Source organism: Mastigoproctus giganteus, chromosome 1 (assembly GCF_048544385.1).
Source record: "Mastigoproctus giganteus isolate SK-2022 chromosome 1, ASM4854438v1, whole genome shotgun sequence".
NCBI lineage: Eukaryota > Metazoa > Arthropoda > Arachnida > Uropygi > Thelyphonidae > Mastigoproctus > Mastigoproctus giganteus.
Window position 1 is genome coordinate 261,446,506 of NC_143575.1, and position 18,458 is coordinate 261,464,963.

The following is an 18,458-nucleotide window of genomic DNA, read 5'->3' on the forward strand; positions in this document are numbered from 1 at the left end:
AATTTAAATTATTATTTAAAGAGTCTAATGGCTAAATATCTTAAAAGTGATTAAATACATAACCACAGTTCATACACATATTGAAATAAATGTGTTGAATCAGTCATGCTTATTTTTAACTTATGGTGAAGAAAAGATTGATGTTACTCAATTTGAAATTAAAATGACCTATTATAAGAAGTATCGAATTGCCACCAAACCAGTTTTGCTAGGTAGACTTGTAGCTGTTACTGATTATCTAAGCAATCTTTGATAATAAATCTTTTCAAGGCCTGTTTTTGTTCACCCCCATCTAGTTATCACCAAAATTTGGAGTGGATGCATGTCTAACTTGTTGTGCATAGTCATAACTGTGTTAAACAGTCATTCTCTGACTATTTAACACTGTTATGCATGAGCATATTAATTGATTAATATTTATATTTAGACAAATTAGCATATATGAATGATGCATCTGTTATCCTCACCATGTTCATCAAAGTGAAACTTTTATATTTGGCCCTTTAAAAAGATCTGTGGAACCATCTAGATATGATTAAAGTTAGACCAGCAGAAATTCAGCAATATTATTATATATATTTTTTTTTTCATCCTCGTGTAATAACTCTGCTCCCATTGGATGGATTTCAATTAAATTTTATATTTGGACTGCTTAGAAAATTTGTTATTAAAATATCCGATTTTAAAAAATTTATTATAAACCAATAGAAATTCAACAATTATTATTTCTTTGTAATATTATTTCTGCATGTAATAACTTAAAAAAACTATTCTTAGTGGATGGAGTTTCAAAATTATTTAGCTCTCTTAGATAGAAATCCAGCAATTATTATTCCTTTATTTTTATATATCACAGAAACAAAATGTTCATATTTTGTGCACAATATTCAAGTCTGTACATAAAACTCATTGATTTTTTTTTATTATAAATCATGAATTTGCTAATGTGTCTGAAATGACCACACTGCGTACCAGCTTGTTTTATACAATATTTTCCTAATATGCTCTTGACAGAAAATATATAACTCATTTAATGCAATACATACAGAAAAGATAACTGATGGATTCTTTATAAATATACTCATTCACTGCTTTCTAAAAAATTAAGATATTACTGAAACGCAAAACAGAGAGAAAAATTCTAGACATTATAAAACCTCAAATCTTTAAAAATTCAGTAAGCATATTTTCACAATTTACTATAAATCATTTTTTACAAAATATATTTTTCAAACTTCAGTGAAACATTCTCAGTACATCTGAAATACAGCTGCAGACATAATATAGATAAAAACTGAAAAAATAAATCTTCTGATAGCCCTCAACTTAATGCCAACTCTTTAAGGTTATTTAATACCAACCATATCATGTCTTCTCCATCCTTTCTTCTATCAACAATTCTTTAAGTACATTAAATTCTCATATTTATGAATGAGCCAAGGGCCAAGTTCATTACTTGGCCCTTGGCTAATTCATAAATTGTTTTTCTGCAAAAACAGAAGTTGGTTACCCTAAGAGTTTTATTTAAATAAATGCTGTTTGCAAATAATTATTTAAAATAAATAAATGCTGTTTGCAAATAATTATTTAAAATAAATAAATGCACAAGGCATAATACTTTAAGAGTTTGGTATCTATATAATATTGGTGTTTAGATACACCATAGATAACTCTTAATAAACTACAAAGTAGTTGTTGTAGGCATCATTTGCTGTTTCTCATATTGTGCTCTGCCTTCACGACGAGTTGCCATGATATTGCACTACTTCGAATAAGTAACTCTTCACTAATAGAGAAGACTATTGTTACTTATTCTCAGTTGAGTACCACCACCCAGACAGCACTGTTTCACGGCTATTGGCCGATCATCAGTGGGTGGGCACTGTTTCACGGCTATTGGCCGATCATCAGTGGGTATCATGGCAACTCGTCGTGAAGGCAGAGCACAATATGAGAAACAGCAAATGATGCCTACAACAACTACTTTGTAGTTTATTAAGAGTTATCTATGGTGTATCTAAACACCTTGTGCATTTATTTATTTTAAATATTGACATCTACACCTCTTGGCATCTCTCATATTGTGTGATTAACTTCACAACTGGGTCGTCATGTCTGCATTACCAGGGTACCTGCCCACCCACTGATGATCGGCCAATAGCCGTGAAACAGTGCTGTCTGGGTGGTGGTACTCAACTGAGAATAAGTAACAATAGTCTTCTCTATTAGTGAAGAGTTACTTATTCGAAGTAGTGCAATATCATGGCAACTCGTCGTGAAGGCAGAGCACAATATGAGAAACAGCAAATGATGCCTACAACAACTACTTTGTAGTTTATTAAGAGCAAATAATTATGCACACAGCAACAACTGAAGCACCTGCTCCAGACAGAGTAAATAATTTGATTGCACATGTTCATATCATATTGCTACATGGGGTGGGAAGAAGGTCACTTCTGAATAGTTATCTTGAGTGCAGAAATATCTTGTCCTGACTCTGATGAAAAATAAAACATGCTTGAATTTCTTCCCCCCCCACCTCTCTTTATGATGCAAAAATTCAATTATATACTTAAATGTCAAAACATTTCAGAAACAAAACCTATAACTATCTTTATAAAGAAAAAAAAATTGCAAAAGAAATGCCATTTTAAAATAGATTTTACCTAACACATCTTATTAACAAACTTCAACTTAAGGCCTAAAAAATCTATTTCATTGAAGACAACATAGTAAAAAACCTGACAATGACTGAATTACTTACTATTACAATATAAGTGCCACTTTGGAAAAATTGAAAAAGATGTCTGAATAAATATTGGTTTATTAGTTATTACAAGCACAAGAATAAGGTTAATTGTTCTTAATTTACAGCATTACACATGCCTATTCAAATTAAGAAATAATATGGATTTCCAAATTCAAAATATGTTTACTAGCCAGTCATTTCATTTCATTTTATAAAACTGGTATTTTGGAAAGCTGAAAAACTTTGATTTATGAATATTTTATTTTATATCCACAAGTCCAAGTGCACGATACAACACAAGATTCAACTAACACCTCAGTGCACATTTCTGTTCACATTTCATTAATATTACACACTGAGTGATCACTGAATTATGACCACTGACCTAATGTGTTGGGCCACCATTTGCATCGATAACAGCTGTCGTTCACCTAGTCATTGACTCTGCTAAATGTATGAATATATCTGCAGGGATCTGCAAGGCTTTCCACAGTGTCAGAATAGATGATGATTGATTGTGTATCCATATGCCTCATTTCCTAATCCAAAACATCCCACAGGTGTTCAATTGAATTGGGGTCAGGCAAATTTGGAGGCTAATCAAGATGGGTGATATCTCACTGTGTTCCTCTAACCACTCATGCACAGTGCTGGACTGACGTCACTGCACATTATCACCTTGGAGGATCCCATTTCTGTCCAAGAAAAAATGCAACATGGCAGGGTACACATGGTCTCCTAAGAGCTGCTGTCAGGCCTCACCAGTGAAACACTGGTCCTAGTTCTTGCCAGCAAAGCATGCTCCATATTATGAATCATGGATTATGACCAACCTAGGGATGGAGTGGTCAAAATTAAGAGATCACCCAGTGCAAGTCTATTAATAATCAATAAATAAAATCCTAGTGTGCATCATTCTTGGAACTCAACTATGACTTTATGGGCCCTAATAAAAATCTGCTCCTCCAAGGTAATTAAGTTTTTGTTCTAAAAGGGTTTTCACTATCCCTCTCCCCAACCAATCCCTTCCCTAAATAGCTAAATTCAGATCATTCTTGTTGAGATGCTGCTGAACCCCACCACCACACTTAGTACTTTCTTTAAAATAAACTAGCTAATAAAATCAATCAAGCTTGCCAAATGTGTAAAACTTAAAAGTTAGTATCAGTATAAGTAGGGAAAAATGATGGAAGGGAGCAAAGCTTATGCCTGCTTAAAAAAAGGCGGATGTAGGCAAGTGGTCAAGTGTGAGGATACAGAAGTATATGCATTTGGAGTGACCATATGACTACTAAATATGGCAATGCTTTGGTAACTCTCTATCTTGTGACCTCCTCTACCTTATGTGGTTATACTGGAGTACAAAAAAATAGTTTATACAAAATCAGCCAAAAAAAAAAAAAAAAACTACCTGCCTCATTAGTGCATCTCCTTTAACAAGTTATTTAATCCTTACTTAAAAGAAGTTTGTTCCAGAAATCAATTACTGTGTCTGTCTCAAAGCAAATTTTCACATATCTAACCACCAACCATTTACACATTTTATGTTTCATGATACTGAATAAAATGTAATAACCAATAGAGATAATGATTTCATAAAATAATTCTTCCAGAAAAAGAGAAACTACTAATACACTTTTTTCAAGTTAAACTACTAGAAGTCTATACATTTGATTTCATTAATATATATATCCCGTGGTTTCACTTTAAACATTATAATAGTTTCAGCGAACATGTTTCTTCCTTTTAGATTGACAGAGTTCACAATGTGCTATCCTCTTCAAATAAATTCTCATACATGCCTTTAAAAATTCACTTAAATGTATAGAAAAAGAATTTTAAAAAAATAATAAGCGTACATTCTACTTGAAGATAAGTTAAAAGTATACTTTTTTTTTTTTTTTTCTGTGAGGGTCCCATTCCTGATCAACTTTGTAGAGTCCTCAATTTTCCAGTACACAGAGCTGAAATCCATTTAAAATTCAGAAACAAGCCTATCCATAGTTTCTTACTGGTTTTGAGTTTTTTTTGGTACTGCAATAACTACAGCCATCATGCATGGCGTGTGTGTGTGTGTGTGTGTGTGTTAATAACCACATGTGTGGTCATTAACACATTTTTTCAACTATTCAGTTGAAAAAAATAAGGCAAATAAAAGTTTGCACATTAATCATGCATCTACCTGCATTCAGTTAATTAGCTAAATTATTAAGCACACAGATAAATTTCTGCAGTAATGAACAATCAATTGATCAAAACTTATCACGTTCATTTTTAAGGAGATATAATACTTAAGTTCCTCAATTAATGAATTGTATGTTACAATGTCTGTTATAAGTGGACTTCACTTCCATTAAACCTTAACCTAAATGCCAGAGGCTAAACTTTTGAGAGGTGTACTTGTGTTTTTCATCTCTTAGCTGCACAAAACTAGCATTACGATAATTTAACAAATCAAATTATGCTATACCAAGTTTTAAAAATAGTGTCAATTCAGTAATGTAAGTAACATTAAATTAGGAGAATTAACACTAGAAAATTGCTGACCGGACTAGCCAGGTGGGTAAAGTGCCTGCCTAGCAACCCAAAGGTCGTGGGTTCGAATCCTGCCTCGGGCTTGGATCAGAGTAAAATGCAAAAACTTTGGGAGGTGCTTTATGGCCACAGAAGCTGATGCATCAACAACTAACAAAAAAAAAACACAAAGACAAATACATATTCACTGCTTCTGATTTATGTTCACAGTGAATATGGAAAGTGCCGGGATTATATCAAGGGTCCAATGTGATGTCTGTATTCTTCATAGAATACCATAAATATGCACTAACAGCCACTGAATGATCCCAATAACATAGGCTAGGAAAATGTGGAACCCACCCAAGCACTGTAAATTATGAGAGACAAGCACTGTAAATTACCAATTTGTTTCACTGCTACTAACATTTAACTTTTGGAAAGGAATTTTAATAGTACTCGCACTACCGAATGGTTAAAGCATGAAATAACTAACATGGTTAATATCAGAAACCTATACACTCCAAAATAAATGTGCACAGTTATTTTGGCATCAATTCTCCCTATCTCCCCAGTAAACCCTTGCTTTAGTTTAATTCAATATAACAAAAAATAGGATTACAGGCTGGGCCATTAAAGCAAGAAATAATTTTAAAAAGGTAAATTCTGGATGGTTAAATATAAAACTTATTCTTCAAATAATTTCATTATAATACTGAAAACCTTAGACTAAAAGTGCCCAACTTGGCAGTGCTCAGACATAATCTGGCCTGCATGATATCCAGTTGGCCATGCTGAAATGCTTTTAGCATGGCCAACTGGATTTTATTGTTGAATTAAATTCTGTGTTAGGGTATTCCCTAACACAGAATTTAATCTAAAGGCCTAAATTTAATGAGGAAAAAAAAGTCAACAATGCACATGTAAAAGTTGGGCATCACACTCACATTTAGAATGTATAATGCTATTTTATGTGCAGGGCTGGCAAATAGTGCTTTAACACTTTAGCACCTGGGGGAGGAAGCATAGGAGCACCATTTAAGTTCAGGATGATACTGGGCAACTTCTTGGCACTGATACAACAATTCTGAAATGGTTACACAGGGTGCTTGACACCCTAGCATTATAATTTTTTTTATTGTTGAAAAATTTTTTTTCTTTAAAGAACATCTAACTACTTAAAGACATTTTATCTGCAATTGTACTTATACTGACTTTGACAAGCATTCTACAACTGCCATTGGGTGTCAAATACCCTATGCAACTGTTTTACATTTAGTAAACTGCGAAGGTACTCAATATAAATAAACAGTTTGAAAGCACAACATGAATATGGGAGATGATGAAAAGAACAAGACAAATTAAAATTTTTTGGTGTAGAGATGTTGTAGTTAACTTTTGAAAGCTTAATGAACTCACCGCTTTAGCCACTGCAGATCATTTTATATCGCACTTTGTGGTGAATATGTCTGTGTAACTATATGTTCAAAGACCAATTTGTATATAGTATGGGCTGAGGAGCCAGGAATGGCACATAGAGAAGTGCCACAGAGAAGCCTCTGAAAAGTACCCCAATTCAAATTACAGCCTCCACAGGGAGTCTTTGTGAGGATGATCCCTTAAGTGTTTATGTCAGAAAAATTCAAACTTCTCAAAACAAATGACAAGAAACAAAGAAAACTCTAAAAGAATCAAGTGAAACAGATGTATTTTACAGTGCTCAAAAATTAGACACAGAAGATGACTGCTAAAATGATGGTTATGAATCTGAAATAAATAGAACAAAGTAGATTCATAAAAATATATAAAATTTATTCTAATTTGTTGTGATAGCTTTATTCATTAAAAAAAGACAAGAGGCAATTAGTTCACATTTATTTCAATAAATAATTAAAATACAGTAGAATGCCTTATACCCCATGTGACTCTTACTGTTGGAAAGCCAGCACTTTCGCTACTGGCTTTCCAATTGCAGCTTCAAACCCAAAATTGAATCGATCTGGAATGGAAAGGGCAGAACCGTGTTTGGGCTGTCTTCTCACTGACTGAATTAATCAGCCCCAGTGAAGGTTGCTTAACAAAAATATTCAAAAATGTTTCTGTCAAATTGTAGCTCTAAAAGTAGGGTGGTTCCCCCCACCCCAAATAGATTAAATCCAAAGCTGGATATTTGCATTCAAGAAGCAGTAAATGTGTTAAGGAAGCTTCTTGACCAAGATGCTATTCAGGTCAATGACAGCCCTGTTTGTGTAGACAGTTGTATATCAGACAGTTGCCTCAACTGAAGAGAATTTACAACCCAGCACTAACTGAGATGCAAAGAAAGTTAATAGAAACTGTCAAATATGTTTGTGTGTGTTGGTTTGGTTAAACAAATTACCTCAAATATAGTTCAACAACAAAAGCAGATATTGATCAAACAGACAGTAAATTTATATTATTTCGGGATGTATCAAACACATTTTATATGCTGACTAAAACCAATCCAAGTTCTGTAGGTTGCCTCAGTTTTTTCTCAGCTCTAAGATTGAAACTAAATTATAAAAATGAAATGAACTGTCTACATGGAAAGGAATTTTAAGAGTACTCTCACTGTTTCATTATTCATTAACACTTCCAAATAAATAATATTTATACACTTGACCCCAAAAATAAAAATTTTTGGTGCAAAACAAAAACTCACTGCTTTGAAGGTCTGAGAGTAGCCTGACATCTGATTTTATAAGTTTTAAAATGGTAAACCTACCTACATTCGCACTGATTTTTTTTTTTTTTTTTTTGAGACTACCCCTAACTTCCACTCTATGAACAAACACTAGGAAAATAGTTATTTTAAGGATGTATTACATACAATCCCCCCCCCCTACTGGAACAGATAGTTCAATAAACTCAATCAACGGCATTTCATGTTCAATTTGGTATTACAATAAGGCTTAATTATTTCTTCTTGAAACAAACTGCCAGCGAGTTATTTTCAGTTGGAATTTATTTCTATTTCAAAAACAAATGTTTTGGGAGCAGAAATTCATGGTGTCCATAGAGTTCACGAAATGGATGCAGTCTGAGTTCTGAAGGTTACGAAGGATAACACAGAATGGAGTGCTAAAAGCATAAACTAAATCCCCTATATATGGATGCCTTCATCTAAAGCAGGCTGTGATCAACTTGTGGCCTTTTGTCATTAAAGGCCACAGAACCAAGTTTTACATATAAAAGGTATCTTTATTACCAAATATCCTGTTTCTTCACTTTTTTTTTTTTTTGTTTTAACAAATTTCAACAGGATCAATAATTCATGCATATACATTTGTGTCCTGTTGTTACCAGCTTCCTTTGTCTAGAAAATGGTACCCAAAGTGGTTCCAAAATGCCAATCCAGCTGACCTTTGAATTTTCCCAAACTGCCAGCCTCAACTATCCATGGAGGCGACTCATTCCAGTGATTTAACAACTCACTGGAATTACTAAAAGAAAACTTCCTACAATCCAGTCCACAGCATGTCTCCTCATAATTTGAATTTATGTCCCTAGTTCTAACATCCATCATTAAATAACCATGCAAATTTCATCTTCACTCATTTTGTTATCTCCTCTCAGAGCCTGATAGACCTTAATAAGATCCCTTTATGATACCTAGTTGAAAAGCTAGGATTATATATGAAAAGCTGAATTATACAAATAATGGTTGTTGGATTTTAGACACATCAGTGACTTAGACTATATTGCACCAATTTGCATTAGGCCTGTACAACGTATTGTACCATTGTTATGACTGTACAACAATATCCAAATCCCACAAACACACACTTGTGTGTGGGTATGTTCATGGGCTGATTTGCATGTTGTTCAGGCTGAAATCCTAGAATAATTCACAGGAGGAAACACTACACCTGAGATCAAATAGCTACAGCCCTAGTTGACAAAGTCTTAAGAAATTCATGTTTAGGCCACAATTGTGGCTTAAACATGAATTTCTAAAGACTTTGTCAACTAGGGAACAATTTGTATTATTGAGAAAAATAACTTTATAATTATGAATTAATATATGTAGGCAATGTTAGAAAACATCCGTAAACTGCACAATCAAATATAATACTTTAACCATAGCACATCAGTCTTAAAAGATATGAGCTTTTGAAAAATGAAGGAACCATTTCCATGATGTTTATTTCCAAAACCAGTAGTACATAATGTTGAACAAATATAACTGCAACAAAAAAACAGCAGTCAAGGTTCTTCATACAAAGGCATGTTTGATGGATGTACCATCATTCGTTATCCTCCCCCCCCCCAGGACAAGATCCAAGTTCCCCACAATTGTGCCCATCCCTGTGACAATATACTGGCTTTGCCACTTGTTTTAAGAGGCCCAAGTTCAATTCCCATCAATGATTGGAAGAATTTCTAAAGGCCTCTTCAATACTTTTGACCATATAGCAATTGTTTCATTACATCCGAATCTACTCACAAACATTTTAGCCAATCTCAGGCAGAGGGAGTAGGGTTCCCCTTCCTGAGTTATTCTTGATTTTTCTGCCTACACCAGCACGCACATTGGCTCATGAACACACTTCTACACATATACTACACAATGGCATAACATAGTCTAAGTCAATGTGCCTAAAATCTAACAACATATATACAACTGTACCCTGTGAAGTTGAAAGAATTTTGGAAAGAGTATAGTAATGGATCAGGTGGCTCCTCTTCCTACAAGGAAATAAAAAAGAAAGAAAGAGTAATACAGTTGAAGAGCTTAGGCTCTCAAACAGCTAGGGACTCCAGTTATTCCACTGCACAAATAACACAATTGACAAGGAAGTCTTGACTGATCAAAATTTTCTGTTGATTGGTACTTTCCAAGATAGTCTGCTCTCAACTCTTAAACCATATATGTGCTTAAACCTTTTCCAGTTGTCTTAAAGGGAGGAGAGAAATGCATAGGTTGTCCATTTCCTTTTCTCTTATTAATTTTTAGTATTTTTTTAAAATTTCTTCTTATTATTTTATGTAATTTTATTTTTTTTTTATTTTTTTTTTGGCTGGTGCAGCATAAGCCATAGGCTTCCTTGCACCATGTGGCCATTACTAATACTAAATATTTTTATTAAACACAAATCAGATTTAAAAGGCCTAAATTGAGAAGTAGCTACTGTTTCCCCATTAAATGTTTAATACAATTGTATATTTTCATTTCAATAGATAACAGTTCACTATATTCATCTTTTATTACAAATTTTAAACACAGCATTAATGTGTAACCTACACAAATCCTAGTTTGCAATTTCAGTAAAAATGTGCTTTTCTAAAATATATGCCACCTTGATTCTTTTCTTCTGGTAGAAGATTATTAACACTGGGTTCTAAAGCAAACATCTTGTTAAAAATTAAGAATGTAAATGCTAAAGCAACAGATGCATCTTTTACCAAAAACACCATGTATAAATTATGTAATGAAGAAGGGTGGGCCGGTGACAACAAGAGGAAAAAAAAGATGTTGAACAGTACTAAAAACCACCTATTCGTACTTCACTTACGAAAGACTGCTTTAATTTTAATGCAAAAATAAATGCATTAAAGGAAAGTCTGTGGTACTGGGGAGATGTGCTACATTGTAAAGCACACTCCATAATCAAACTCAAACTGCCACAAAAAAATGGCCCAGTATTAAATATTGCCTTGGTCTGGTGGCTATAACAGAGCAGTTATGATGAAGTTGAGAAAATCATGTGGTCCCTAGGAGTTGTAGTGCAGTATAAACATTTTTCCCCCCTTTTATCAACTTTGAAAATATTGTCTATCAAGAATATTATTAATATTTCAAAAAATAAATAAATTTTGTTTGCAAAATGATCTCTAAACTGAGTTCCAAGCTACTTAAGTCAGAGCATTATATTAAAATTTAAGTCTGATACTAAAACACAAACTTCAAAAATTAAAATTAATGTTTGAGCCTGTTTTTATATAAAAAAAAAAATCCCATACTTAAAAGTATCTTTGCATTATACAGCAAGTAATGCATTAGCTTTTAAAAAACAAAGCTCTGCATCTTAATTTGCAAAAAGCTTCCCTTCACCCACACATTTTTTAGAATTAATAAAAAGAAATTCTTTTTTTCTGACACAGAGCGCATTTTGACTTGATAATAAGCAGATAACAGCAGTTTCTTGTCATAGGCACAAAATTAAAAGACTATCCCCGAAATTTGGTAAATTAAATTTAATTTAATTTACAAAAAGAACCTAAGCACAAGAATCAATTTTTGTCTAGTAATGTTGTTTAAGAGGATGAAAAAATTCACAAAAAAGAGAAAATCTTTTTTTTTTGCTCCTCTTTGTGGCAACACTGTGGTTAATGCAGGAAAAAAAAAAAGAAAACTGTTACAGGACTTCCTTATGTATTTAAAAAAAGACAAGTGCTTTCGTTGAAATCCACTTGTTATTTTTAACCTCCCTGTTATGAGTAATGAGTTGCTCACAAGCAATAAGATGTAAATGCTAACACTACAGCATGACTACAAAAGTGGAAAAAGCTATGAAATGATTATGCAACTTTAGCTAAGTACAAATTACCATTACATATATTCCAAATTTCAGCCATGAAGGGTCTATTGCTCATGCCTTTGTTCTCAACCACTATTTATACTTCATGTCATTTTCTAAAGAAAAATGTTGGCGTTGGTTCGTTGGTTGAAATAAATTTCAAATAAACGAACCACCATAGCCAAAAATTTTGGTAAGTCATTTAATATTGCAAATGATAATCAGACAACATAAGGTCTCCAGTTTAATTTATCTATGCAATAACTTTTAAAGACTATATTTGAAAAACTTCATTTCTCTTTGAAAGACCTTGTTACTTCTCTTTGGACATGTCATCAAAATCAACTAAAATATTCAGACACCCCCTCTGCAAATATTGCATAGCATGCCAGAAGTCTTCCATACATAATCTCATGGGTCTGCCTGTATAGCAGCATTACATTGGAAGACAATATGGCTCATGGCTAAGATCTTGAAGACTCATGTGGAATGGCAGTTGGATGCTAACATCAGCAACCTTTCTATGTACTCAACTGAGACTCATCGGACCTTCCAAAATTCAATGTGCAGATGTTATTTAAGGCTGGAAGACTATAAGGAATATCACAATGGAAAAAAGTCCAAAAGAACTTGCACATGTGATGATTACTCAGTTAAACATGTTTGATGAACCATAAAGATGTAGTTCATGTCATCCATGGAAACACATCACAGGGCAGGTCTAAGAGGGACATCTGTTGGCATGTCAACTATCCACTTTCAGGTCAATGGCAGGGCAACAGTTACCTCATCTGAATATTTATGAAAATAATCACAATGACTATCTAAGCCATTATGAATATATGTGATTGCCCATGGACAATCACATATATTCACAGGCCTGGTTCATGGATGATGACAACAAAGGGTCAGACTGGCCAGCTCAGACCTCAACCCCACTGAAGACCCATTAGTGCCAGATTAAAATGTAGCCAGAGTTGTGACAGTTACTTCTAATCTTGTTCTGACAGGTGTATTGCAGAAAAAAAATGAAGACAAATTACAGCAAACACCACTAAAGTTAGTAGAAAGTATGCCCAGGAGGGTTGATGCTATCGAACAGGCAAAAGGTGGTTCTACTATTAAATTAAAAGCACTTTTTCTGTAACTACCTGTGCATGATGAATACTTTTGATCACATAATGCAAGCATACAGCAATCATTTACAGTCTGCAAAAACCAAACATGAGATAAATTGCATTCACTGGCAGTTTAATTTTCATTTCATGCATAAGCAGTGCAATTTTCTCTGGTGTTTTTCATTAGTATTAATAATACCACTAAAGGGTACAATGATATTATTACTCTTTATTATTATTAAATGAATCAAGGACCATCCTCTTCAGAGTCAAGTAGTAAGCACTTTGTGTGTTTGAATCCATGTAACATAACAAAATACAGCAGAAATTCTTGTAATCTGTATCCTGTGAACTTCTCTGATCATATGGCAGCTGATCTGGAATATAAAAGTAATATCTGAATTCGACTTAGCAGGAAATCAAGACTGTTCTGTTCATCCACATGACATTGCAAATACAAATTATATCTGTTAAGCAACCAGAAACAGCTTTTTTTTTGCATTGTTTGCCTAAATAAAAATATTGCATACAAGTTACTACAGTATTTTAAAGAGTGGGATAAACACAGGGCAGGCTCTATCCAAATAACTGCACAGTACCCATGACTATTTGATGAATTCGAATAATCACAGGAGCGATATTTGAAAAACATTTTTGATAAAAATTGTAAGTAAGAAGGCATTATAATATTTATCATAACATTTATTAGAATTAAATACTTAAATATTAATTTCCAAATAAAATCATTTTAGTATATACTAAAACATGCGTTAATCTAAAATCAAGGAGATTCACGGATACATTATTATAGTAGTCCACGCAAAAAATGCTTCAAGGTAACTCGCTTGTATTACTGTACTGTATTATTAATTCAATAAATATATTTTATTAAAATGTGTTTTATTCAAATCCAGACTCTTAAACTCAGGTTCTGAATGCATGAAGTCAAAGTACAGTACTGTATTTTATTATTTTTTGGCGGGCTCCAGGGTTTCTCCTATTCGCCAAGGCTATATTCGAAGAATACAAAAAATACAGAACCGTTTCAATACACAGTAATATAAAAAAACAAATTAAAAAAAGTTATAAAGTGAAACTTCAAGGTCAAATTTAAAAAGTACAGAAACCGCCGTGCATATAAGTGAATAATTATATAAACATTCACGCACCCTCAAGTAACTAATGACAAGAAACTGAAACATGTGGAAAAAATATGGTAAATAATATTGGCATCGCGGAAAAAACATTGTGCACAGCTCCCTTGAGAAAAATAATTGGAAATATATATATATTTTAAATTTATTTTTTTAAATAATACTAAATCCAGTATCTAACATTCGCGTATGAAAAACGAATTCATTAAAAACCAAAACACAGCAAATGATATTAATCAAAAGCAGGAATGCTTTTGATTAATGCCATTTGCTGTGTTTTGTCCTAAAATTGGGGAAACCCAGGTGCAAGAAATAATCTCTGGGACACTCTGTCCTCCTTGAGGGGGCCCTTTGTTTAGATTTTAGACCTATCCAATTGGAGACAAGGGCGGATAGCATCCCCAAGGCCCGTCCTTGGCCCGAGGAGACTATTCTGAAGTTTGGCCTTTGCACCTGGCGCAACAACTATTCACAAAAGCAACCCGACCTCAACTAACTACAACACATGAACTTATATATATTAAATCCTTTAATTCTTGCGACCCTTCCACCTTGAACCCGAGGAAGGTGTCCCAGTTCTAACACCATATTCCCAATTCTAACTTTACTATACTATAACATTCAAATGTCGAATTGCAAAATTATAGACAACAAACAGTGTGTTTTGTAGACCAAAGTGTCACAATTAAAAAAAAAAAAAAAACATAAAATATATATATATAAAAAATGTTCTTTTCTCTCTCTCTCTCTATATATATATATATATATATATATATCCGATAATTAAAATAAAACTGATATTTAAAATAAAATAAAAAACATCAGCTAGTAGTACGGCAAAAATGTAGAGCGAAACGAAACGTAAAATAATATAAAATAAACTAACAGGGAAGGGTTTCACGTCTTTTGGAACTGGTACCTTCAAGGGGGGCACCGCTAAATTATTTATAATTGGTATTATCTTAAATTTACATCGTTTTTATTAATTGGGTTTAATGACTAAATTATACAGGGGATTATCGACTACTTTTGTCTTATTATCTTTACTTTCCCTTCCCTGTTTGTTTATTTTATATTATTTTACGTTTCGCTCTACATTTTTGCCGTACTACTGGCTGATGTTTTTTATTTTATTTTAAATATCAGTTTTATTTTAATTATCAGATATAATTAGGCTTCATCTGGAGGAAGTGCATTTGCTGCCTCTAATGATAGCTTCATATTTTTATTTATTTTTATTACTTTTGCCTAACTTTTACATTACATTATATATATATATATATATACTATCATTGAATTATATTAAATATTAGCATAAGTTAAATTATAATAAAGTAAATAAATAAATATACTACTGGCTTATGTTTTATTTTATTTAATTTAAAATATTGGATATATATAGAGAGAGAGAGAAACAGGAAATACAAGGATGGGCAACCCTTGTAAACTAAGCTGTCTTCAATAGTGAACTGGGAGTTCACAATTAAAAATACAGCTTCAGTCATGGCGCACGTGGAAGATATATTATTTGGTGAACCACAATAACATGTTTTGTGATGTGCATCCCATCCTGCTGCATTGATGTAAACAGAACCAAAATGAGGATGTAATTCACTATACCAATGGGGGAAAAAAAAAATTGAACTGGACAGACCTGTATAAGTGGACAAAAACAACCAGCTTCCCAGTGAATATTAAGTTAATAAAGTACTCAATATAACCAGAAACCACCAAAAATAAAAACTGGATTTTTTTTTTTATTTGATCCGTATTATATAATTCAATCTCATTAAAAAAAAAAAAAAAGTTGAGGAAATTCCTTTCTCCGTGATGCTTCACGTTCTGTAACGTAATATTATAAATGAGGATTTTATTTTCCTCCCCTTTAAACTTTAGTTTCAAAGGTAGGAAAAAATACAGAACCGTTTCAAAGAGATCACAGAGAAAGAAAGTAGAAGAAAAACTAGCCCCGCATTGTATAATCACCATAAACATACCTTAATTCGAGGAATCTGGACAAAATGACAGAGAGAGAGCTCTTACAAAAATTGAATATCTGCTCTCTCTCTGGTTCCTGTAAATTTACAGAAATAATTAAAGAATAAGAATAAAATTAATCGCTGGAAAAATGATTTTTTCTTACTAACAACATTTTCGATTTAAAATAATACAAAATACAGAGTAAACAGTCTACATAAATCTTTTAAAAACGTTTTATATAGAATTCGTATGAAGATGGAGCATGAGCTTTTTCTTTCTTTTTTTTTTTTTAATCCTCCTGTGCATTATTAAATAAAATTGTCTTTCGCAAATATTCATTGCATTCAGAGCAAAAAATGTGTTTAAAAAAAAAAAAAAGAAGAAATGAAAACAAAAGAATAAAATTTTTATGCATGCACAGCCAATTACCAGTTTTCTTGTTGTGTTCACACAGCTCCTTGAACTAACGAAAAACCCAGTTAAAATTATTTATCCGAATTTTCAAGGAAATAAAATTTTAAAGATATTAAAGAGGAAATTATAACTTTTTCATTATATCATAACGTTCAATCACCTCATCCATCAATCAATCAGTCCAGGTGGAAATTATTTATTAGTCCATTATTAAATAAAATCCATTATTAGTCAGTCCATTAATAAAAAAAAAATTATCTTTCGCAAAATATTCATTGTATTACGAGCGAAATATATGTATAAAAAAAAAAAAAAAAAAAGAAAGAAAGAAATGAAAACAAAAGAAAAAGCTCTTTTGCATGCACAGCCAATTATCTGTTTTCTTGTTTTGCTCACACCGGTCCTTGAACTACCAAACTCAGACAACAAGTTAAAATTATTTATCCGAATTTTATAGAAAAGTAAATTTTACAGATATTAAAGAAGACATAATGAAAAAATTTTTTCATTATATCATAACGTTCAATCACCTCATCCATCACTCAATCAGTCCAGGTAGATGTTATTCCTTAATACACTATTAAACAAAATCCATTATTAGCCAACCCATTAATAAATAAAACTGTCTTTATGCATTTCATTATCGAAAAATATTCACTGCATTAAGAGCGAAAAAATGTGTAAAAAAAGAAAGATGAAAATAAAAGAAAAAGAAAATGCCAATTAAAATCACACAGCTCCTTGAACTAACGAAAAACTTGAAAAAACAAGTTAAAATTATTTATCGGAATTTTCTAGGAAAGAAATTTTTAAAGAGGAAGATAAAATATTACAAATTATAAAACTTTTTCATTAAATCACAACGTTCATCCATCACTCAATCAGTCCAGGTAGGAATGCAAAACTTTTCACTCACCAGGTATTGCTTCTGAAGGAACATCATCGTCGAATCCCTTAGCAGAATAAGCGTATTTAACGCTCGAGCAAGGTAAGTCACTTAAATTATTCGTACATTCTACTATTTTTATAACGAGCATTAACACAAACAGACGAGGTCTTATACCTACTAAAAGCATTTCATAAAAGTACTTGGCCATAATTCTTCAATGACAGCGAAGCAACCTCAGCTTTTCACACAAAGCACAATGAATCACACACGCATGGCCACTCTAAGTAGCCACCCTAAGCCTAATTTTCACTCGAATAAACTGACAAAACTGATTCCTAAGTTGGCATTCTTTCTTCGGGGTTTCTTAGCAACTTCCTAAGACGCAACAGATAGATAGTCGTGCTATCTTGTTACGATATACAGTGACCTGTTCTCACAACACATATTCTCAACAGCTCGAGCAAGGTTCAACATTCGCACGCGCACACTACTCTACCTCATATCCTACGCTACTGAATCAACGTAGAAAGCATTCAGCTGGCAACACAGCTTAAAACGCGGCCAACACGTAAGACGTCGTTATTTGCTGCCATTGGCACGTTCGGCGCCAATCACGAACCGCAAGTGGAAATAATGATGAGAAAACCGTACAAATTTCTCAGAGTGAACGATGGTGTTTATATTTGTTTTTCATAATACTTACTTGGTCGTAAAGATAAATCATGATTGTTAAATTAAAGTGTGTATGAGAATAATAATTAGGTATGAAAAAAATGTCAATTTATATTAAAATTTCACGATCGCTTAGTATTAAATTACAGCTTAATTTCAGTGATAGAATAAATCATAAGGTAAAATGAAAACGTTATGATCTCAAAGAAAATTAAATCAAACTATTTCTGATATTAAGAAACATCCATTTAATAAAAACTTAAACAAAATAATCTACCATTATGAAATAGATAAGAAACCTGTATCTAAATGGTGTCACAAATACACTGCCCCACCATAGATGGGGAAATAGGTCCTATGCATGCAACACGTCACAGAACTGGCTATAAATATGTGCATAGTGTTAGAGTCTGGCACCACCTGTGG

The 18,458-nt window shown here is 32.8% G+C and overlaps 1 protein-coding gene across 1 annotated transcript in view; it reads right to left on the reverse strand.

Annotated features, from left to right (window-relative positions):
- LOC150091859 (glypican-6-like) overlaps window positions 1–17,869 on the reverse strand; it is a 162,069-nt gene extending 144,200 nt beyond the window's left edge. The window contains exon 1 of the mRNA XM_090385944.1: window positions 17,388–17,869. Within this exon, the coding sequence (XP_090242070.1) occupies window positions 17,388–17,568 (181 nt within the window). The 5' untranslated portion in view covers window positions 17,569–17,869. The remainder of the gene's footprint in view (window positions 1–17,387) is intronic.
- Between the last annotated feature and the right edge of the window lie 589 nt (window positions 17,870–18,458).